General features: G+C 36.8%; 2 protein-coding genes across 3 annotated transcripts; both read right to left on the bottom strand.

The window, feature by feature from the left end:
• Nucleotides 1–371: 371 nt before the first annotated feature.
• On the bottom strand, nt 372–10,184 carry LOC115435596 (syndecan-2-like). 2 transcript variants are annotated; one of them, XM_030158115.1, is made up of 5 exons: nt 9,901–10,184; nt 4,853–4,967; nt 3,977–4,203; nt 3,458–3,740; nt 372–3,165 (listed from the first exon to the last, which is right to left on the bottom strand). In XM_030158115.1, exons 1-5 carry the CDS (start codon nt 9,958–9,960, stop codon nt 3,002–3,004), a joined length of 849 nt encoding a protein of 282 aa, XP_030013975.1. In that variant the 5' UTR covers nt 9,961–10,184; the 3' UTR covers nt 372–3,001. The 2 variants fall into 2 exon arrangements, with proteins under 2 accessions (XP_030013975.1, XP_030013974.1); XM_030158114.1 differs by having other exon boundaries at nt 4,853–4,985; nt 9,901–10,183.
• Nucleotides 10,185–11,899: 1,715 nt separating this feature from the next.
• mrs2 (magnesium transporter MRS2) lies at nt 11,900–24,770 on the bottom strand. Its single transcript, XM_030158113.1, has 12 exons — nt 23,994–24,770; nt 23,191–23,255; nt 22,937–22,973; nt 22,413–22,525; nt 16,211–16,372; nt 15,988–16,118; nt 14,923–15,039; nt 13,525–13,594; nt 13,212–13,294; nt 12,987–13,104; nt 12,560–12,673; nt 11,900–12,285 (listed from the first exon to the last, which is right to left on the bottom strand). Exons 1-12 carry the CDS (start codon nt 24,277–24,279, stop codon nt 12,241–12,243), a joined length of 1,341 nt encoding a protein of 446 aa, XP_030013973.1. The 5' UTR covers nt 24,280–24,770; the 3' UTR covers nt 11,900–12,240.
• Nucleotides 24,771–24,885: the final 115 nt, after the last annotated feature.

Genomic DNA, 24,885 nt, shown 5'->3' with positions numbered 1-24,885 from the left:
GGCCAGCAGGAAATGTTTTTCTCTGCTTCTGTGCAAACAAGTGGAAACAAAACTTTCAGCTGACTGCTTTTACCTGTAGCTGAACTCTGTTAAAAGTCTCAGCATTAACAACATGCTGCAGCCAGTAATCAGATTTCAGTTATGTTATGACATTTCTGTAGAGAAATTTGCTGACAGACACACTACATAAAAAGACAGACAAAAGATGGGATAAAAAACAAAGGTCAGCGTATTAAGTGAATCATAGAGGTGTGTTAACTTTACAGCATGTATGGGTGTGTTAACACACCTCTGTAGTTGTGGAAATGTGGAAAAAATAGTAAATGTATGCTCAAGATCAATCCCTTAACCAAGAAATGACAAAGAGCCTGTTTCAGCATTGCATTAGAGCCACAGCTTTTATTCAGTAGTGAACCTCTTAAAATACACCACTTCAGCAAAACAGTTCTCTATTATTGCTTCCTGTGCTCACACCACAGTTATCTGTAACATGTTATCTTTTGGTTGGTCCCCACCATTGTCCACACCTTTAATTTGTTGAAACCAAGGCTTCAGTCAATTCATATTCAATTTGCATGAAAACAAACTTTAAAGCTGCAATGTATTTACATGTAACATACTGTACTCATTTATTAAATGAATTAATATAAAAAGGTATTTTAAAAAAGCAAAATAACTGAAAACATAAATTAAAAAAGAAATCTGAACTGTAGGCACAAAGAGGCTAAATACTGTACATTTCCATTCAGATAACACCTGGATTAATGTAAGCAAGTATAAATTAATACATATAAATTAAAGTATCAACATACTGTATAAACTTACAGAGATCCTTGCAGAGATCCGTAATTGTGTTACATGTTGGATTGCCAGTAAGTGCAAACCCGTTATGAAAACCCGTATGGGAATGGTTTATATTTGACATCGCTCTGTTGGTACTAGACCACACTTACACAGTGAAGTCTATTACTGTTATAGTACTGAATAATTTGAAGGTGAAAGCATGACACTAACACAGTACAGCATGTATTGTACAATGTATTTTGAGGCACTTTGGATTAAACTTTCCAACAAATATCATGTTATCAACAGTAAGTCACAGTAGGTTAGATATTATATATTGTCTTTTTTCCAGCCATTGATAATAGGTAGTTTTCCAGATTTGCATTCAGACCATTTAGGATTAGATAATCTCTATTACTGCAACAGAAATTAAATCAGTCTTAAACACTAGTAAGCAGCCAAATAAGATATAAAAAAGTAACCTCATGCACCAACTGTTGCTAATATCATAATGCCACATAAAGGCAGGCAAACTGATAACGGACACAAAAGCTGCTGAAAATTTTGCAACTAAAAGGGATAGTAATATCTGACATATGAAATTAAAAAAAAAAAAAAAAACAGAAATGCTTTTGTCGCATTATGTTAAATATTTAACTCAAAGTCAACACATTCACAGCAGAGCATCAGATAAAGAATCATCTGATGTCAATGTAATTTGGAGGAGAATGTGTGATAGCAAGGCATGTCAACCACTTCACCTCACCTTGTGTACCGTTTCCACCTCTGACCAAAGACATACTTTGGCTTTTACGTCACAGTTCTATCCAATTTAACTCAAATGAGCACAGAATATTTCCACCACTGAGCTGGAATATTCTTGTCAGTCCAATTGCTTATTACAGTTCAGAAGCAACAGACGTCTACTGTGTAACTGACTGAATTTATAACTCGAGCCTGTGGTGTGGCTGAAGTCCTGACGCTATGGACTGTAGGAAACACTCTGCACTGTCACTGCTGCTTTAACTTCAAACTTGCTATTATAACTGTATACGGCTGACACTAAGATAGGAATGTGCTTTGGCATTTGTCAGAAAACATTGGTCACTTCTACGGTTTCTGAATTATAGTCATTAGCTTTGGCTCTACCTTAGCGAAGCAGTCTCACATGCTTGCTGCACTCAGTCACCATATAAAAGAGTATTGAATAGATTACTAACGCTGGACAGAAGCAAGGATCTTTACAAAGACTACAACTGTATGAACGCAATGGCTAAAATCTCTTTAAAAAATGGCTTATGGAAATATAATCTCTAAACATGAAAATACATTTAAAAAAGCTACTAAAAATCTTTCACGAGACAAATAAAGCACAATTATATTTGGTCAGTTCTACAAATATCAAATATCTGTGAGAAAACAACAAAAATATGTACCTGCAGAGTAACAAAAGCTGTCATACCAATACGTGACAACAAATGAAATAGAACATTTTCATTCCTCGTCACAAAGAAAACATCTTTGATTCAGCAAAGGCGGCATACAGAAAATAAAACAAGAAGCAAGGCAACAAACAGCAAGTATGACCTATAATAAAGCAAAAAAAGAGTATCTTTTAAAGGTCATTTATAATACTAATTCCACTGGCCACTGTTTTAGTTAACAGCAGTCAAAATGCATAAAGGCTGATCTAAGTTTCTGACAACTTCCACAAGGTACTGAACTGAGAGGTCAGCTGACTTGAAGCTCCAATAAAAGGACAATCATCAATTTGTCTGAAATAGAAAATCCACTGTAGCCCAGAGTGGTTCATTTAAACTAAGTGTTAAGTAAGAGGCACAGTGTTGTTGTTATTTGGAAGGCAATTACTGTCCTGTAATAGAAAAGCTGTGATCTGTAGTGCTATTCTAGACAGGATTATCTTCTAATTTATCAGGCATATTAATTGTCCAACTCCAGTGCGAGAATAAATGACAGAATCCAAACTGAATAGTCAAATTTTGTTTTCTTATGTCCTCTTTGTGAAAAACATCAACAATGAAGAGAAGATGACAGAGGATGAAGGTTAAAGGAGAAAAGGATAAATTGTAAGGCGCACTGTAGAAGAATAGATAAGCTTGACTTCAAACTTGAACAGAATCATCTTCAGGTGTTACAGCTCCAGTCTCAGTCCAGATCGGCTGATAACGTACTCCACTTAAAGTCCCTGTTGGTCTCTTCAGGCGTAGAATTCCTTGGTAGGTGCTTTGTGATAGGCTGTTGTGGAAAGTTTGGTGTCTCCCAGGTCATAGCTACCTTCGTCCTTCTTCTTCATGCGGTAGGCCAGGAGGAGGAGGAGGAAAACTGCGCAGAGGAATCCAACAACTCCACATGCGATCACAGCTGGAGAGACCACACAAACATTCAGTGTAATGTGAGTCTTATTTTTTGATCAGAGTTTCAGTGTTCCAAACAAAACCTAAATGCAGAATAGTCATCCGTCTTGGTTGTGATGTTCTAAAGGCTATGGCAGCAACTGATAATGCTTTTAGCAAATTTGAAGTTCCAGAAAAATACAAATATCATACCATTTATTACTATAATCTTTATTTATTTCAAAAGCTAAGTAAGCATTATTAAAACACATTTATTTGGGTAAAAAATGCAAATGAAGTGGAAAATAGTGTGTCCTTACCTGCTAGCACCTCTGTCCTCTCCCACAGATTCTCGGAGGTCACCTGCTCAGGTGAGTCCATCTCTGGTCTCATGCCGCTTCGACCACCTTTCTGCAACTCTTCATTTTGAGCATCTTCAGCTGAAATTTCCACAAAACTGTTCTTGGTCATTTTTTCATTTGCATCCTGGGTTACACTGCCTATACTGGACTCAGTGGTTTTGGCTTCACTGAGAGGCACGCTGACAGAGGTGGAACTGGGGCTTTCTGTGAACCAATCAGCTGTTGAGCCAATACGAGGCACCTGGAAGAAGAAGTGACAGACATTAGTTCAATATGTAACACAATAGATAACAAAATGGGCTGAAATTCTTGAGCAATTTGGTTTTTATTTGTTGATGACACCATACATTTAATGAAATATGCTATCTGTTTTCTTAAAAGTTTCACTGTTGTTTTTATTGTTCTTTGGGGACTGTCTAATATGGATTTTGTACTTTTGATATAGTGGTTTGTATAAAGAGAAAAGCAGTGTTATACCTTTTTGACTCCGTCATCGTCAGAAGACACATCTGGTGTTGTCTCAGCTTCCCTCATTGTGGTGGCTGGTTTCTGGCTGCCTGCGACAGTGGTTGGTGGATTGTGAGGTGAGTCTGTTGTTGGCTGTGGCTGAAAAGGTTGAACTGGAGGCATTGTTCGGCTGAATGCTGTGTTAGTGAAGTTGAGGAACCTTATGAGTTCTTCTTCTTGATCTCTGTCGCCGAAAGCTAAAGAAGAAACCAAACATCAGTTTTAACACTTTGCAGTTATTTCCTCTTTAATCTGTCACCATTATTCATCTGGGAGTAAATCCAGTTTTGCATTCTCTGTATGCATCTGTTCATTAACAGACTGCAGGCTTGGCAATACCTAATCCTGTCTTTGGCAAAGTTCAGGATACTAATAATTTTTTATATGCAGGGATTGGGATTTTATTGGAGCTCACTGGAATGTACTGAATGTTCCAGCACATTATTCACTGTGGGCATAGAGATGAGTCATTCATAAGGGGAACGAATTTTTGACATCTGTTGGCTTCTCATAAAATCTCACCTGGTTCACTCCACATCACCTCAGGTCAAACATCTGGCACACTGAGTGTGCTTCTGTGTCTGAATAAACAGGCACTTGTGACTGTAATATGTATGACTCATGCATCTGTGTGTAAATGAATGACATTAAAAATAGCAGAATTTCACTCGTTGCTTTTATTCCAAATAAAAACTGCCATTTTTTGATTAACTCAAGGTTACATATTAACAAAGATCACAATGTTTATGAACATGACATAACTTGATCATCTTAATGAATAGAATAATTTGCATCAACAAAAACAATTTAAAAAGAATAAAAAATTTATTTTTTTTTTCTTTTTACCATAGTCTCCAGATCCAGAGCCAGAGCCATCGTCTTCTCCATCTTCATCGTCTATAGGGAGATCACCTGATGTTCGTCCCTCTAAGTACAGGTCATCTGCTGTGGAAAAGGTTGTCTGGGAGGAGACGAAGATCTGGGAAAGAGAAAAATTACATAAATAATCATTCCTCACACAAGAGACAAAAAGGCATGTACCGATCAGCTTCATTCACACTTGCAGAACTTAGGTTCACTAACTGAAAACATGTGGTCGTCACTACACTGAACAGTAAGACAATACCTCTATGAACTAATGACCTGTGCTGGGCGACTACGCCAGAATGTGCGTTGGTGTCGGTGAGTCTATAAGTAGTGTGGATGATATCCAGATTGTACATAGTACAGTAGGAGGAGGCTGGGCTCTTTTTTATTTCATGTGCTGTGGCAGTAATTTGTGATGCTTCACAGAGCCAGACAGCAGAGATCTAAGTGAGTGAGGAGGAGGGAGAGATAGAGCAGCTTCAAAGACAATGCACAGAACAGACAAGAGGACACACACATGGAAAAAAACTGTTTCATATATACATATAAGACTGTGCCCAGGAAAACCTCCAACCAAACACTGCACAAAGGACTGTGATGAAAACCAAAAGCCTGCTTGTCTCTTCATGTAAAGTCTGAGGAAAAAAACAAGCATCAGCCGAAGAAGAAACATAATGTAATAAAGGGCTTGAAGAGTCTCAGAAATGTGGATCAATGAAAGACGCTTCATAATGAGTCTGAATTTGAAAGAGGGACACTCAGCAGATGTTAGTAGAAAGAGACACAAACACACACACAGACGTGGATGAATATGGCCCATTGAGACCTGAAGTATGTCTGGTATGTATACTATGCTTCCACTAACACAGGTGCTGAAGACAAGGAGAAAGGAGAGACATTAGAAACAAGGGAAGAGAAGGAGAGAGACAGGGACACTTCGGTACAATTCTCATAAAACAGGTGCTGAGAAGATGACCAAGGTAATGTATTGTCTTTAGCAAAAAATATTACTAAAATAACAGTCTCGGTAGTCAAAGAATCAGTGAGGAAGAAGAGGGATTTCTCATGCTATAGCTAGCCATTTTTTCCTTTGGTGATCAGTGGACACATTACTTTGTCCTTGTTATACAAAATAGGACTATCTTGTCTTATGAAATTTGTGGATTTATTACGTGTCCTTATGAATTCTGAGATATCAGACTTCTATACGACCTAACTAGCATGTAACTGGACAAAAACATGAGACAAACCAGATGTAACAACAGTTGTATTTACATGATTGTGAAACAGGCCAAAAGACTGTTAACATGATTTTCAAAAGTCAGTCTGACAATCCCAGGCTTGACTAAAGCAGCAGAGGAGGATCTCACATTCTTGCTGTCTTCGAACAGGGATTACAAAAGCAGATGCTCAGCTTGTCAAAACTAAACACACAGACCTACACAACACAAGTGCTGCTAGAACTCGAATCTAATGTCGATGATGGCTTATTGCTATTCTTGTATTGTATTAGATTCTTACAATTTTAGCATATAATTAAACAAAAAAATCTGAGGGCTGTAACCAGTGTAATACATTTGATTTAACAGGTCCTGTTATATCATATCATTGGACACCATCTGCCCTTTAGCTTTGAAAGTGATTCATATGTGTACTGAAAAGTTGCAGGATTAATACATTAAGATCTAGCCTCAGGATATGATATGGCTACAAACCCTATCCCTACCAGGATAAAGCACTTTGTGACTCTGTCTGTGAAAAGTGCTCTACAAATAAAATGTACTTTCTTACTTACTTACTTACCAATGGTACATGCAGTTTAAAAACACTTACATACACAATAATATATGACACTTGGGGAAATTCCTTAAATAATTACAAAACTAGGGATGTTCTAGTGAGTTTTACAGATCCAGTGTGTAAAACTACAAAACTACTAATTTTGTTGTCCTCTTGGTTTGGCCAGAGATTAAATTTCAACATAAAAACAAAAGTAACAATGAAAAATAACCAGTTATAATCCTGTACTAGCTGCACTGGAACAAAAGCAGACCAGAGACACATGTGTCTCACTCAACACACACAATAGAAAATGGATCCCATCAAATGAAACACAAATGCAAAAATACCATGAGCTGTCACTTTCTCTGTCTCTTCAGTTCTCTTTCTCTGAACTGCTAATACATTTACTGAGACACTTCAGTTCTAGTTCATAACATCTGGAAAACATACTGTACATATGGACACAAACTACACACACACACACACACACAGAGCACATATATAACCATCTGGTTTCTCAGTGCTTCGTCACAGTGAAGACAGTTCTTTGGAAGCAGCTAGATCACACAGAAAAAAAAACCCACAATGGAGTGACAAAAATGTGTGTGAGATTGTGCTGTGGGGAGTGCATTATTTCATAGAGTAATCCACAAATCTGTGTTTTGTGTCTGCTCGGCTATTACAGTAAAATGTTTTGTCAATGAGCTGGAACTCAACGGTAATGAGAGAGGGCCGTTTGGTCCAAAGTGAGGTTGTGTAACAGCTAAAAGCACACAGCAGAACTGTCATCACCATCGACAAGTAAATAGCACCAGTGGGGCACAATCTACGACAAAGGGGGAATACATTTGGCCAAAAACGCAAGTTAGAGTCATCTTTTTTTGTTTTTTTTTCCACAGCATTTATAATCTTTAATGGTCTCATAAAAACAACATATGTAATAAATAAACGCAATTAGGGTTACATTATTTGAATGTACTGACCCTTATCTAAATGTTCTAGTCTAGAATATTTGGTAATACTGTACAAAGTTAGATAAGATTGTTATCGTCTGTTTAAAATGTCAAAGCTCACCAGCTGACCAAAGAGCAGTATAAACAAACTGAGACATCTAATGATCAACCTTTGGTGAAAACGTCACCAAAATTTCAGACTGTTATCATCAATAACAACTTTTTCTTTTAAATTGATCGTTAAAGTGAAGAACTTACTGAGAATAAGCATGCAAAAAACAACCAATTCACAAAAAGTGTCACTGAAACAGTTATTCAACCTATCACATACTGTCTCACAAGATGCTTTAGTCTGATCTCATCTACTCAACTAATGATGAAAGGAAAGTCTTAATTATGTTTAAGTCTGTGATATCACTGAAGGCTGAACACAAATTTAGCACTGACTTCATTAGAAACTAGATCACTCAACATCAAAGTCAAAGAAATCAACCTAAAATACATATATAAATGAATAAAATCAGTATTAATGAATAAATGTGCCTGGATCAGTGAGAATCAAATTCAAAATAATTATTCAATTCATATGGAACAAAATGTAGAACTGTAAAAACTTTTGTCAGCAGTTCCAGCTACGGAATCTAATAGCATTATCAATTCAACCATTATCTGGGTCGGGGTTTGCCAATACTTTGTAAAATGTCCTCTCAACACATATTAATTGGTTAAACCAATATCCACACTACACAGTGGCTAATATGGCTAGTATCTTATTTGACAGGACCAGAACCTTCATATTAAACAATTTTGTTTTCTGTCATGTGTGTGGTTTGAAAGTGGGTTTCAGGAACACATTAAATAAATACATGATTTGTAATACGATGAGAGCAGCTGTCACCTTTTTCCTCTTGCCTTTTCTGGATAAGTGGAAAATTGCTTGTATCCCACACAGTTTCATGCCTGCCTGGACTAGCCTGCTGGGACTCACTCTGAGTCATCCATCCAGAAAATGACACAACTTCCGGCTCACAAACTGTGACAGGCCGAAAGCCTGTTTCAACATTCATCTTTTAGATGTAAGTCGTATCACTGACTGAGTAACCAGTAATTCTACAGCCACACACATCAAGAGACAGTAATATATGTACTAACTCATCACGCCCAGCAATTTAGGACTGGAGTCTGTGCTTTAGAGAAATGAGGTAAAGAGCAACCATAGACTGTGGAAGAGAGGATTCAGCATTAAAAAGGCTCTATTTCAGTAATCATATGAGTTTATAATACATCATATTCTAAGATTAAAACTCGGGGAAACAAATGATTGGTTGGTTTCTTTTGGTTTCTTGTGCCTTTCAATATTTTCCCAGTTTTGCTGCCTCGAAGCTCCTGCTACAAATCCTGCAATCTCAGGTTTCAACTCACTCTGTCTCACAATATACAGTCCATAAATCATAAACATCATGGGTTTTCTGAAAGGCTTTCTTTGGGGACTTTCATAGTCAATAAATCAAGGTACTGGGATATTTTAGCACATGTGACAAGGTGCAGAGCTCTGTGAGCCTTTTAGCCTGTCATTTCCAGGTGTTTTCCAGTATTTACAACACAGACACACATACAGAGGAAGGAGAGAGGAAAGACAAAGATTTTTCTAGTTTTAGAACAAGACAGACTTTGTGTTGGTATTTCACCCAGTACACATTCCTTAATGTTATAATCATTTTCATTCAGTCTTGACATGATAGTTTAATTTTCAACAGACTTACATTCCCAATTAAATAGATTTTTGTAAATAGCAATATTTACAAATTCTAAGCCAATCAAAGCAATGAGCTAAAGCATGGACGGCTCTAGCCTTGAATACTAGTAACTAAATATAACATATTGCTTATGTAAATACGGTCCCTTCCTGAAAGATACAGTTAGCTTAGACTCAAAAATAGTTGGACTCATGTTCATATTATTAATTTTTTTACCACGAATAGAGTTCTGAACTTCCAGGTGGAAGTATGTGGTCACAAACAAATACTGTATGCAACAATAGTCAGTATAAATCAACATCCATGCATTATGCAAGCCTGTGTGCATAAAAAATGTTTTTTGTGAGGAGGAAAACACACATAACGAAACCATCTTCAACAGACAAGAAACAGACGTTACAGAATTTAACATTTCAACCACCAGTGAAACTAACTTAATGGCTTATTAGTGACGTTAGTCGTGAAAAAATATGTATATACAGCAATTTAAAGGTCTCATTTAGCATTTCCCAGACGTCAATTAAAATGTACTTACTTTTTCACTGATGAACCCAGTTGCCAGTCCGACGACGAACAACACGCAAAGACTCCTCATTTTTAACTTCCAAAAAGAAAGGGCACTTGTTGGGGGAAAAAAGCCGTAAAGACAGGAAGGAACGGAGCTGTTTTACTCGGAAAAAAACGTAAACACTGTGCGGAAACTCCTCGTCGCGTTTTCTCTACTATTTTCACACTACTTTTTATTAAATCTTACTAACTTGCTGGTAGGTTCTCGGTCGCGCTGTGATGTGGAGCTCCTCTGGAAAAGTTGTTTGGTCTGGCACTAAGCGTGGCTACGCGGTGACGTCAGTACGGCGTGACGTTCATTGAAGAAATATGTGGGGGCGTTTCTCTATGATGGACCATGAATGGACACAAGGATGGACCGGATGTACACAACCTGTCATATGATGGGGAAAACGGCATGTCAGGAAATAGGACTACATTTTAGGAATTCGGAGGTTCATTTTTGCTGTTGTATTTTTATTATTTAAAAGTACTTATTAAATGGTACACAGTGGTTTATTCATTAATATATAATGGATTCATGTGACAGAAATGCACTCATCTTGGATGTTTATCATTTAAACCTAGTGAGGAAAAAGTAGTCAAAGCTCTAACTACTAAGTACACTGTTAGGTACTTATTATATTTACTGGATTTGTACTATTTTTTGTCTAATTTGCATTTCATTTTATTGCAACTGCTGAGAAACATGCTGTTACATCATTTGTCATTGTATTGTAACAATGACAATAAAGCTCTACTTTGTTATAACAATGTTTTCAGTCCTTTTTTAATAACCCTCAATAGCTCTCAAGTTCAGAAAATGTGTATTATTCGCCTGTAATATGCTTGAATCACTGTATCAATTGTTTTTTTTTTACATGTGCAAATCCTAGTATCTCATAATTTAATCAGAATGTGAAATATGTTCACAATCTCCCCTTCTGCTCCTGACTTCAGACAGAAAGCAAAAACAAAGTGCGAGTGTGTGTGTGTGTGTGTGTGGGTCTATCACCACTTTAGCATTTAACCTATTCCGCACTTCTGTTAAATTTTATCATTAAAACGTGAATATGACTAATGGCAAATTTAAGAGTGATTGTGACAATGGCATCATACTTTGTTCTTAAAAATTAAAAAAGAGAAATACAGAAAGAACTCTTTGTGTCTAACATTTTTTCTTTCTACCACCAATGGAAATGATATGAAAAGAAATGAAAATATACTAAAACCTGATGATCTGTTGTGGCTTTTACATAACAGACAACAACCCACTGTATTCTCCTAGTGCTTATGCCATTCATTTAATTGCTGCTATATTAAGATAATTTTGCCATTGTTTAATGAAGGTTTTATATTTGTTCTTAATTCTGAAACATTTCCAGATGTTTGTTTTGACAGTTCCATCTTTGGTTGTTCTGCAGTGTCCGATGAGATCAGTCAATAGCCCAAAGTTCATTAAAACGGTCTCCCTAATATAGTCTCTGGCTCAAAAGTATTTGAAAATGGATATTCTAAATTACTCTAGGATGAAAGATTTTACTCTGTAATGACGGAGCTTTCCTGTTGTATGAAAGGTTTAGCTGCTTTTAATAGTTGCCAAAAATTGAAACACAAACCAGGACATAAATAAGTCATAAGCGGGTTTAGAGGAAACATCTGTGGTATTTTGATCCTTTACAGCTGTGACACATGCACACAATTTTAGCAATATCAATTTTAAACATGTGACAAAATATTAAAAACAAAATCTGAACCTTAATTAATTCCATGGACAAAACTTTGGCAATTTGTCATCCATTCATTTGCTGTAATAGGGTTCTTAAAATTGATCTAAGTTAGCAAATTTAGTGTGGTTTTTTTTTCAATTTAGAAAGTCATAATGGTGTCACATTGAAACCAACTTTGTGTAATAAAGTACTGAAATGAATTATTGTTTAAATACAAAATGGATAAAAGAGTTAAATGGTTTGGTACAAACATCACCATTAGACTTTAAACATTTACATACTTTTATTTAAATAAGATTTTATACAATTAATGAAAATGACTGTATTTACTACATATATGTGTTATAATTAAACTAGGGCACAGATGCTTTGTCCATATGTGTAATCAACACTTAAATGTGGACATCCCGTCAAGCATCAAAGGTAACATTGGTGACACAGAAACACACGTAACAGTGATGTCTGAAACAGTCCTGACCTCTGCTGGAGGCCTGACAGTACAACGCCAAGGCCCAACATTAAAGTGAAATTTTCAAGTCTTTGCAGCTAAATGAGGAGGTAAAAAGAAGCAGAGTCTCTCAAAGCTCAGAGGTGAATCATCATCTGGCTCCAGCTTTGACATTTCTCTTCCAAACTGGTGGGATCTAGAAAAAAAACATGAGAAATTACACATGAGACTTTACCTTAAATCATATAGAATGACTCAAGAGAAGTACATGTATGGATTATTGGGGGTTAAGACAGACAGGTATAAGTTATGTACAAGCTGTTAATCATCATCATGTGGGGGAAGGTAAACAATCTATATATGCTCATTAAATCCACCAGTTAAAGAATATTTATATTAGACACCTGGGCAGGAAAATGTACTTGTGTCATTTAGGGTGACATAAAAGAGAGAAAATGTTTGTGCATTACCAGTGGAGGTACTGAAGGCTCAAGATGTCGTCCCAGAAAAGAAAGCAGTCGTCTCCATATCCAACCACTGCCCAAGAACATGAAGCCTGTCACCAGCCAGAAAACACGAGGATCCTTGTAAAAAAAAGACAAAAATATACAGTATGAGGACAGAAACGTAATTATTTGGAAGCAGATATGGAAATACACACACTGACATTTTAATATATTAAAGTTTTAAAAGAATTAATAAACTTTTCTAAAGACTGCTTACAGCCAGAATTATTTTTAAATAAATATTTTTTTTTATTCTGAAATGTCAAAAATAATGGTGAAGACATTACACAGAAGTAAAAAGTATAATGGCATTTAGCTAAGAATCACATAAAAGGGGAAAAAAGTGAGTGACTTGTCTAGTCTTGTAACATTAAACAGGAAGCCAATTAACCTCCTCAAACGTTGACTCCAGATTCATTCCAAATGCCACCCCAATCAGACCAAACAACGAAAGGGAGAAGGTCCCCATTGTCAGCTGTAGATTCAGACGCATCATGACGTTGCGATGACTGGGGTGAAAAAGAAATACAGAGGTAAGAAAATTAATGAGAAAGAGGAGAGAAATATTCAAGTTTATAAAGCTGTGCATATACTGTATGACAAAGTTTGTGTGTACCTGTCCAGATTGATAAAGATGACACTCTCTGAGTCATCTATCAACCCTTTCAGCTCTCGAGCCTTGTTCCCCAGCTCCTCAGCCTACATGGAAAAACTAACAGTCACTGTATATATACACACACTCACACAAAGCTCACCCACTTCGTATTTTATTTAGATGACATTCAACACTGTGTAAGTGGAGGAAATGGGGATTTGAAGATCATGTTTCAGATATAACAGGCTTATCTAATTTTAATTATTGTATTTCTTTAAAAGGTGAAACAGGTGTAACTATGAGGGATAAAGCTGTGGTTTCATATTAGTTGTACCTGCATATAATAATTCTCTAACAACAGCTCCATCTCCTCAGCATGGTCAATCCCTAGACTGCTCTCCTCACTGGAAAGACATAAAAACAGACATACATACACAAATACACACACAAAATCAGTAACAATGTTGTCAAAGCTTAAGGCACAGATAAAGCAGTTTATACGGTGAATCTGCGTCTAAGGATTTACAAAGACAATGTGATAGCATTCATTTTTTTCCTTCACTCTTAAAAGTAAATTGGATTTTTCTTACAGTTGCAAGGCCTGAAAATACAACAAATCTGCAAAACTTTTGGACTTTTTTGTTTTTCAATGAGTCGTATGACAGTAGCAGTAGAGTACAGACAACAAGATTAAAGGAAAAAGATTAAACTGTGGTGCTTTTATGGATCTGCTCAGTCCAAAATAGCTCTTGCTGTGTGATTCTGAGCAATGCATAATTTTAGTTGATGCAAGGTCTTCTGTAAAATGGTAAATATCAACAAAACAGAAAGGCTATGTTGTGCTTATCTTACATCCCTTACTTTTCTTTTACCAGTCACTGGGCTAATTCTCAACTGCAAACCTCTTAACCTAGCTTAAGCAAAGTGCTTTTAACAATAACAGTAGCTTCCTTATTGTTGTTATTGGAAACCACAGCTATGAAAACCATATACAAATTATTGAAATTTGCAAAGATTAGCAATTCCACCTAACTTGTGGACAAGTTTAACTAACTAGTATTTTTCTAAGGCTAAAATCTGGTGTAAATTAGCTAATTTCAGTTACAAAACGAAATAAGCAGCTCTGAATTTTAAGACAAGCTAATAAAGTTTCTAATGCTAACTATCTATCAACAAGACCGACTGGTACAAAATAAAGAAGGTGTTGTTTCACACAAACAGGTTTTAAAACATCCTCCTTGCATATGTAAATGGGACACAAATGTAAACTGTGAACGCCCCCCTATGAACGCAACAACGACTGCATGGCCTAATGGATAAAGCGCCTGACTTTGAATCAAAAGACTGAGGTTACGAGTACCTTCATGGTCAACAAAATTGCAATGTGCGACTTATTTAACTTTGTAGGATCATTGTTTCTGTTTGTGAATGAGTAGCCATTGTCCCACTGTAGCAAAATGAGCATTTGTGTCCATGTATAGCAACATACATGAAATGTTCCTTCACAAATTTAATAAAGAACTAAGATGTATTTAAAATAACACCAGCAAAACCACATTTTCTTCATATCCAGCCACCAATTACAATCCTGACGTTGAAATGCGATCTATAAACCATTAATATTTCTGGAATAGAATGTCAAAAGGCCACAATTAAAGGCTGTTGCAATGAATTTTAACACAAACTTATAGGTGGGATAAAAAATTTCCAAAGCTAAATATGCATGACATACAAAACCCGTGGGTCGGTCCACTTGGTTAAGCAGAGCTCTTCAATGATCTCGTCCTCATCCAAGATCTTCAGCAAAGAATCCTTAAAAACTTTAATATCTGTTTCCAACTCTGATAAACTGGTGAGAGGAGGCACAAAGCAAAGAAAAAGACACAGATAAAAATGTGATGTCTTTAAATGTCCAGTTCTATATTTACTCAAGGTGAAATGTTGTTTATATTGTCATCTCTATTTTATACATAAATTTAACATAAAACTAAACAAGCAAATTTGTCAGGAGGTAAAATCAGCAAAGGAATGGTGTATGCTTGTGTTGCATTCACGTACACAGAGCAGTGGTTCCCAACCTTTTTTGTTTCATGACCCCATTTTTAAGATCACAAATTTCTGGCGAACCCAGATATTCAAAACGGAGACATTTTTTTGCTAAAATAAACTTCTTTTCGATCATGTAATAGTTTGCTATACTATGTTGCAAATAAATGGTAATTTTAGATGACATTTAGGCTATATAATGTATATAATGCACCTTTTTGGTGTCTGCTTCTCAGTTTCTCTTGGAGATGTCTTTGTGGGACCAAGTGGGCGAAGAAATCTTTCCATTCTCTGTTCGGTCCAGTTTTCTAACTGCGATTGTCCGGGCAGGTTGAAGTGTAGTAATGCACGCGGTCACATGATCAGGTCAATCAAGATATCCTGCATTTTATTTGAACTGGATTTTTATTAGGAAAATTGTGTGGTGTTTTATTATAATGAAATATATCTTGAATCATTAAAAATATTTTTCATTAGTAATTGTCTTTTTTTTTTTAATATCACTTACTAGAAATTTCAGGTGACCCAATTGGAATTACAGGCAACCCCATGTGGGGTCATGACCCAAAGGCTGAAAAACACTGGCATACAGTAGAGTGTACATTTGTATGTTTGTTAGTATATACAGTATGGTGTTTTTTTTTTTTCCTTTTACCTCATAGTAAATATTATGGTTTGTTTTTGCGTATTGTTGCATTAACTGTTTTTAGAGTTACCACACTATGTTAATAAATACAGTTGTGAGTTTTACCTCTTGCTGTTCTGCAGCAGTATATGCAGTTTACTTCTATCAGCAGAGAGAATTTTGGGATCTACTAGGGACTCCAACGTGTCCATTATTACTGGTTCAACTTCATTCAGCAGGGCTTGTAGAGTGTTTACCTAAGGACACACATACAGAAACATACATGCTTTAAGTCAAATGCTTTTGGGGCAGCTTCACATATACACACATTATACCTTATCTGTCTCACCCTGTGCTGTAGTATGGCCTCCAGTGCTCTGAACTCAAAGGGCAAAGTGTGTGTGTGGGACGCCAGCTGAGGGGCAAGTTCCAGTACCAACCAACGCTCCAATCCCACACCACGAAAATCCAATACCAAAAGGCATTGTGGGGTTACGATGGCTTTTAAAGTCTGTGAAGAAACAGAAAAAGGAGCCTGAACTTTCATCTTACATTTATGCTGACAAAATACTGTATCTGTCCTTAATATATGTTTCCTCTCATTTAATACATTATTTTCAGTACGCCTGTGGTCACACTGTTTGCATCTATGGTTCCGTTAAGGGTTGCATTTAAACAACTGCATTACCTTTAAATAACTTCAATCTATAAGTATTTGAGGTCAGATCAATGAAAACTCTGCTTGCAAAATCAAGAATGAAAGTCCACTGAAAACAAACTTCACTTGAGTGTTTTCTAAAGCCACTCCCCTCCACCAATCAGGATACCTGACTGGAATTCAGATGAATATTGTTGTTTTGAGTCTGTGTCACAGTTCACAGTCTGTGAGGGAAGTTGGTTCAAGAAACTACTAGAGAAAAGGCGCTTTCAATATTTGAGGTAATAAATTGTATTTATATTTGACTGCTTTTAGGCTACCATTACACAGCCAGCAGGCATAACTGCTCACTTCTGTTTTACTGAATTAAACTGAGACATATGCATGAAAGCAGTGTAGAGTTAGAAATATTCCAATCATTCCCATCAAGAAAAGTACTAATACACACAGTGAAAATACTCTACAATTAAAAGTTGTGCATTCAGAACCTTACTTTTAATCCAAAGTATTTTAGTATCATCACTACACGTTGTGCAGTAAAGAGGTCTCTGTCACTGTTTTACTATTGTAGAAAACATTATTTCACCGCTGCACACATGTTTATGCTGCATCTGAACTACTTTATAGCATATGAGCGACTCGCTCCAGCAAAAGCCAACAAATCTAGATTTAAAATGATGTAAAACTTGCATGAATTCTGAGCTGACTGTTCAGACGGAGATGACACTGAAAAATCAGATCAAATACAGATCTAATTCAGGACCACGTATGGAAGTGAACCAGATCAGAATTGACAGGACTGAAGTGTGTGATCTGTGATGTTCATACTGTCAAGGAATAACAGATGTGAGTTACATATAGGGATGTAATGATTACTGGTATAACAATAAACCGCGGTAAAATTCCCGACAGTTAGTATTACCGTTTAAATTCTAATTATCATTATAACTGTGTTTGATTACCGCACTTTGAAAACTCACAGTGATACTGCTCATTTCCTGGAGAAGCAGCAGCTTAGGAAACAGCTTTAACATTTAAAGCTTTGACATTAATTCAGTTCACTGCATGTTTATCTATACTGTGCTAATTCATAACATGGCAAGACATTTCATGTCACTCCATCTATAACTTACTGTACAATAAGGTTCAACCTTGCAGTATTATAAACAACAACCCAACAAAACCTCCTTGATATAGTACATATGGTCACAAATAAGCTCATTTTCAATTTGCACAACAATGTTTCACAACAACGGTGTGTTATTGTAGTGTAGAGCAGCCTATTTTATATTTTAAGTTAGCAAAAAAGTTAATTTAGAGATCCCTCCTCATACTGTTCTAAACTAACAGAACACTCAAATCCACAATGTATATCTTACAACTTCCCCTGTTTATCAGTCAAGAGCCAATAGATTTGTCTTGGTTTATCACATTTAAGTGTACTTTTTACTGATAATTTGATTAAAACAAATAACTAACAATAGAATTTTGAGAATAATGATCCTAAAGTTCTTTCTGAATACAGGATGGATGTACGGTTGCTCGGTTTCTGCCTGCTGTTGAATCTTTTCTGCTTCAGCTGGGCCAAATGTCCCCCATATGCCCGCTACTGTGACGACTGCATCCAGTCTGGCCCAGACTGTGCTTGGTGTGCTGTTCTTAACCCTTCAAGACGCTGCGGTACTGTAAAAGAGTTGAAGCATTCAGGCTGCCCTGAGAGTTTTGTGTATAACCCTCAGGGCAGTGTGCACATTCTCACAAATGTCAGCAGGTAAGTGGTAGGAGGAAGCAAATCCATTACATAAAACACCCCTGTCTTATCCATTTCATACAGTGATTGCAACACAGACATGCCCATTCTTTGCCCTTATCTGATATGACACGGGTGATAGATGACAGAATTAAAGAAAAATGCATCTCTGGGGGGGGGGGGCACAGAGTACATGAGTATAAACATACCTACAAGTGTTGTAATAAACTTCACTGATAAAGATACACGTAAAATGCAACTGGCCTTGCAAAGAGGAGAGTGGACCCCAACTACAAGGGAAGGATGCATGTTCAACAATAAAAAATTTACTAATAAATTAAGAAATTCTGTTGACTGAAACACTACAGAGCCTTTAATTTGAAAGTTACAGGTAGTGTTTCAACAGCATAAATTTCTATGACAAGCAATAGATTTTCAAACACCATTTTGGTAACATCTTAAATAATTAATCGGTTCCAAATATTCATTCAAACAATATATAACAAGACATATATGAACTTTCACTGGACTGATGTGTCCTTTGAAGACTGATTCTTCACGAACTAACCTTAAGGAGTGAAACAACACTCAACAATATGTGTGCATGTTCACCCTGAACACTCAAACTAAAAAATATCCTAGTTTATTCTTGCTGTTTCCAATACCCATCTGCAGCATGGAGCTATCAGACACCAAGACCCCCTTGATCCAGCCCCAGGAGCTGTCCCTTCATTTGAGGCCTGGTGTGAGTCAGTCCTTCAACCTGACCATCACCAGGCCAACAGACCAACCCATCACAGAAGTGTCTCTGGTCTCCACCTATTTGCCAGCAGGGGCTGATCTCACCATCAGCACCACCACAGGCAGAGACCCTTCCATCGTGCAGGTCAGCGTAACGTAGTAAACCAAGCAATACATAACTGGCATCAAGAGAACAAGAATTCAATGAGAGAAATTTCAGTTTCAAATCCCTCTACTACTTCAGCTTCAATATACCTTTAACTTCATTGGAATTAAAATTACTTGAAATTTGTATTTCACAAGAGAGAATCTGAGATCAAAGTTATCAAGATGCTACTAAACAATAGTATTTGAATTTAAGTATATGTCCTCAAAGTTGACTCTAGATTATCTCTGTGCTTTTATATTTAAACATGCATTATAGCAAATGTCAATCTTAAAAAAAGAACAACTACTCATTCATCATTCAATCAACTGCTCTAATAGTAAATAATCTTATCAACAGGTAAATGTGCAGGCTACAAGGTGCCCTGTTGATCAGAACCAGACTGGGCCCTGGTTTATTAATTTCACACCCAGAGGCTTGTCAGAGACTGTGAAGTTAGACATAAGTTTGGAATGTAAGTATGACCCTGAAAAACCCAACAACACCAAGTATAATGTCAAAATATTGAGCTTATGGCAACATGCTCATTTAATACGCTGCTACTAAGAAGAACATGGCTACAGAGGGAACAAACATTATTTAATGTCTAAGCACTAACTTTATAAATATGTTTGAACAAATTCCCTCAGGTCAGTGTGAGTGTACGAGACAGCGAGAGGAAAACAGTTCTGTCTGCAATGGCCACGGTGCACTGGTGTGTGGTCGGTGTGAGTGCAACAGGTTTTACATTGGACCCCAGTGTACGAATGTTGAGGAGTTTTTAGCTACAACAACAGAGGAAGATGATAATGCCTGTCGCGCCGAGCCAGATTCTGAGATATGCAGTGGTAAAGGGGTCTGTATGTTCGGTGCCTGCAACTGTCATGTGACTCCTTACCCAGAGGAACAATTCTATGGACGGTTCTGTGAGTGCAATGACTTCATGTGTCCACTCTTCAGAGGCAGGTAAATATGCTTTCACAGCACTTTAGATTATTTTCGAACTTTTCTTTTCTTTTTTTTTTTTTTTTTAATCAATTAGACAGCATTAAATCCCTATTTTTGTCAATACCATAATACATCTAAATGTGTCTCTGATTAAGTATATTTAAACACACAGTAAATATATTTAAGACTGCCTCTTGCTCCATTTTCTCCTCATCTCTTTTGTTCAAAAGTGAGATGCACAGTTTTCTCATTTAATTTGTTTATTGGCTAAATGATAAAAAAAGAACATTTCATACCATCAACACTCCATAAACTGTCAATTTGACATTTTCAGAAATGGTTAAATCAATAAAATAGCATAATAAATTACATTTTATTCACATCATGTAACATTGCATATTCATATTATGTGATTTCATTCTTTAGAAAAATACCACAAGTAACGTTAGAGAGTAATGATGTCTTTAACTGGACATGACCTCAGTGACAGATAACCAAATGAAAGGAACCATTAAAGTGAATAATTAATGAATTTGTCTGAATTTTAACATTGTTGGAAATGTTTGATGTAAGTTCACAACTCAAAAAAATTATTTATTTACCTTTATTTAACTAGATAGGTCAATTGAGAATTAGTTCTCATTTACAATGACAATCTGACCAAGAGAAATCTGACTTATTTTTGTTGTTTTTGCATACTGTGGGTTTAAAGATGTCTGAATTTGTCATGGAATTTTCACCAATAACTCCTTAAAACTCATTAAGTACTTAAGGAGTTCAGATAGAAAAAGTTGAGATTTGTGTTTGAAATATTACAATTTCTCCCCAACAGGTTATGTGGAGGTCATGGGGAGTGCAAGTGTGGACAATGTGACTGTCATGAAAACTGGACCGGTGAAGCCTGCGAATGCACTCTGGACACCACTAACTGCATGGCATCAAATCAGCAGCTGTGTAACGGACAGGGAAGCTGTGTGTGTGGGGTGTGTAAATGTGATGAAGGATACCACGGTCCTAAATGTGAAGACTGCCCCACGTGCCAAGGTGTTTGTCAGATGTATGGGCATTGTGCAGAGTGTCATGCATTTGGGACACGCCTGACACCAGACAGGTGAGAACTAGTTGAAATTTAACAAATGATGCACTAACAGGAAGAGATAAAATGTCAAACTCAAGCTTGGTTCAACAGAAAACAGATGGTCATTAAATATACAAATTTTAGGTGTCCACCAAATTAGTGCTAGTTCTTGAACCATTGTGAAGTCTAGAAAACTGGCCTTCTTTTTGAGTTGAACAAGCACTATGTTCTATCAGCAGATCAGGACACTTCTTTTTCTGTTGGTTTCTGAGACTTTTTCATTGTTATTGTCTTTTCCGTCCTGTTTTTCCAACACATAGACTATGACACATCCACTGATGTTATCATACAGGGGTTGGACAAAATAATGGAAACACCTTCACCTCAAGATGATAATGCCCCAATTCATACAGCTAGAATTGTTAAAGAATGGCATGAGGAACATTCTAATGAAGTTGAGCATCTCGTATGGCCGGCACAGTCCCCAGACCTCAACATTATTGAGCATTTATGGTCAGTTTTAGAGATTCAAGTAAGACGTTGATTTCCACCGCCATCGTCTCTAAAAGAGTTGGAGGGTATTCTAACTGAAGAATGGCTTAAAATTCCTTTGGAAACAATTCACAAGTTGTATGAATCAATACCTCGGAGAATTGAGGCTGTAATTGCCGCAAAAGGCCGACCTACACCATATTAAATTATATTTTGTTGATTTTTTAAGGTGTTTCCATTATTTTGTCCAACCCCTGTAGTTCATCAAGTCAAAACCTGCTACATTTTCAGTTCCAATAGGTGGCCAACTTTCTGGGTTCTGACCAAATTTGTTTTTGATTGAAATGCTCAAAACATTTCAAAATGAGATGCATAAACTAGAATGGCGCCAATTAGATGTTGGTAAAAATGTGGTAGGGAGCACACGTGGATATGGGGTAGTGGTCTATTTTTCAGCCATTCTCTTTTATACTGCATTTTTTGAATGGTCTGTGTTTCTTGCATGTCATCAGGTGTGAGAAACAGTGTGGCCACCTAACCTTGACAATGGTGGAGACCAAAAATGATCTACCTGAACGACTGTGTGTACGGCACCAGGACGACTGCCTTATGTACTACCATGTCTCCAACCAGCCATCTGGACCAAGTATAACTGTGGCACGAACTAGATTGTGCTGAGTAATCATATGAACAGGAAAAGCTGCTATAAATGTTACAATGAGAGACAAATAAAACTGACCTCTATTCTCAGGATGATACAGTTGTTTCTGGCAGTGAGGCTGGTGCTGTGCTGAAAACGAAGGTCTCTGGCCTGAAGACTGAGCTCCTGACAGAGCTCGGTTTTCTTCTTCTCTGTGAAAAAGAAATAAAAGGGAGAAATGAGCATGTTTGCATGTTTTTATAAACTATTTAGATTCACAACAAAGGTCAGGGATCAAGCAGAGAGTGTCAGAGAAGCAGAGTTTTATCATCCTCTATCTTCTTTACAACTATTCTGACATAGCATGACAATAAACATGAATATCAGGGAGAAGTGCAGAGGTTTAGGTGACAATCACAGCACAGTCAGCTACACATGATGCAGCAACAGATCACTGTGTACCTGGGAGATATATTTAACATTATACCTTCACTCTGGTGAGAACTGGCACATCACAGAACAAAAGAGAACCAATCATCATGTTTAATTAACAGCCTTTACTTTTGATTATTACATGAAGACAGAAGATAAACTAGTGGATATGGACATTTTCCAGCACTTACCAAATGTTGTCACGTTTCCATCATTGTCAAATTTCATCTGCATAAAAGAAGAAAACAGATATTCATGAGTAATTCTAACTGCTGAAATTAATTTTTTCAACCACATTTGCAGCTGATGTGAAAAATATGACTGATGTGTGTTGGTCATGTGATTATTTGTTGTCTCCTCTCAAAAAAAAAAAAAAAAAAAAGTCCACTAGTGATTTGTAACCAGAAGCAATGCTGGTTCAGCAACATTGGTAAAGTAAACTTACCACAACAAAAGCTGGAGCCACACTGGAAAGAGGTACTTCTGACATTCTGTGGCGAATGTGGGTCACTGTTAAAAGAAAAGTTCAATCTAAACCACAGGAAAAGTTACAAATACAGGGCAAACAGTTAAACCACTTTTCTTCAAGCACTGAACAGACTTTAAATAATATTGTTGGTTGGAACACTGGTGTAATACATATTCTTTGTGTGTTAAACTCACAACTTTTAAAAAGTCTTTAAAGCTTATAGACATTTAAGGCAGAAAATGAAATAATGCATTTAAAACAGATAACAAATCTCAAACTTTGACTTGAAATAGTAACTTACAATGTAGTATAGGGTATCCTAAATGATGCTTATATTAAAATTATTATTCTCTTCTCAATTTTAAACTTGTAAATTAGGGTGAGCTCATTGGAACTACTTCATATGCTGGTGGGTAGTTTAATCCACAAACGTTTGTCTTATTCTATAAAATCATTGAATGTTTTTCATGTCACTGTCCTATGCCTGTTTTCTACTTTAGTTATTTAAGTTATTTAGCTTAATAAGGACAATAATATGTAGTTTTCTCTGCACAAGGAGGGGATGAAATAATATATCAAAAAAAAAAACTGAAGCTGTTAGATAAAAAGCATAATTTCTCTCTAAGATGTTGTGGAGTAGATTGATAGAGTTGTATAAATTGAAAATAAATCAAGTAATGTACACGTTCCTAAAATGTGCATTTACAGCACTTGAGTAGAAATGCTTAGTTACATTCCACTGTTGGTTAAAACAAGCCGAGATCTGGCATAATCCTTACCAGGCCACGTTGTACCTCCTTGTAGCAGCTTCTTCTGAGGTCTTATAAACTGGATGCAGTGGGCACTCGTGTTCACATCACGGTGGATGCTGCTGCACAAACCCAGCTTTCTGTCTCTGTTCTGTGCTGGGCACTTGACTTGGACGTCTGTTCGAGACCCTGTCATTCCTGAATAGAAGAGTCTAACGGGGCTGGAATGATGCTTTGGAAAATAGTGCAAACCAAACGGCAGATATATTCTTGTGCAGTTTGTACAGCCTGCCAGTAGCATCCTGAGAAGCTTCATGTCCACTTCAACAACAGCTTTCACAGGTGATGAAGAGCACGTCAGATCCTACTCATCCCCTCCATGCTCCTACGGTGTCCTCCGTGTGTTTGACTTGACAGAGGGCAGTTATACAAGACTGTCCACATCAGTGAATACAAGTAAAAACACTTAATTAGTCAAAGTAATCTCCTCTAATGCTAGCTAAGATGTCTCAACCCCGGTTTCAACGCTCAACATATTTTAATGTGGTCATGCTTTTTAACTTTCTAACTTTGCTCCCCATATGTTGTGCTAATTAGCTGTTAGCATTCGGAGGCTACCTGCACTTTTCTAGATTATTCTTTTCACATTCAAAGTGACAGCGAACGGACACACAAGAAACACACAATACTCAGCTGTTTCTGACTGCTGGCTGTCGGGAATAAAAACAAAATGTGGTCTTCTGTGTTAGCATCGTGAAAAGAAACAGCCACAGGAGGACAGGAGCAAGAGCATTGAACACGACCACAATGCACCGCGCCCGGTGACACATACAAAGATCGTCTATAGAGATGAAATACTACTCTGACTCTACAGAGCTGAACGTAAACATTAAGAATGGGTGTGAAAATCACATATTTTGAG

This window comes from Sphaeramia orbicularis, chromosome 16 (genome assembly GCF_902148855.1).
Source record: "Sphaeramia orbicularis chromosome 16, fSphaOr1.1, whole genome shotgun sequence".
NCBI lineage: Eukaryota > Metazoa > Chordata > Actinopteri > Kurtiformes > Apogonidae > Sphaeramia > Sphaeramia orbicularis.
This window is presented reverse-complemented; position numbering and strand designations above follow the sequence as displayed.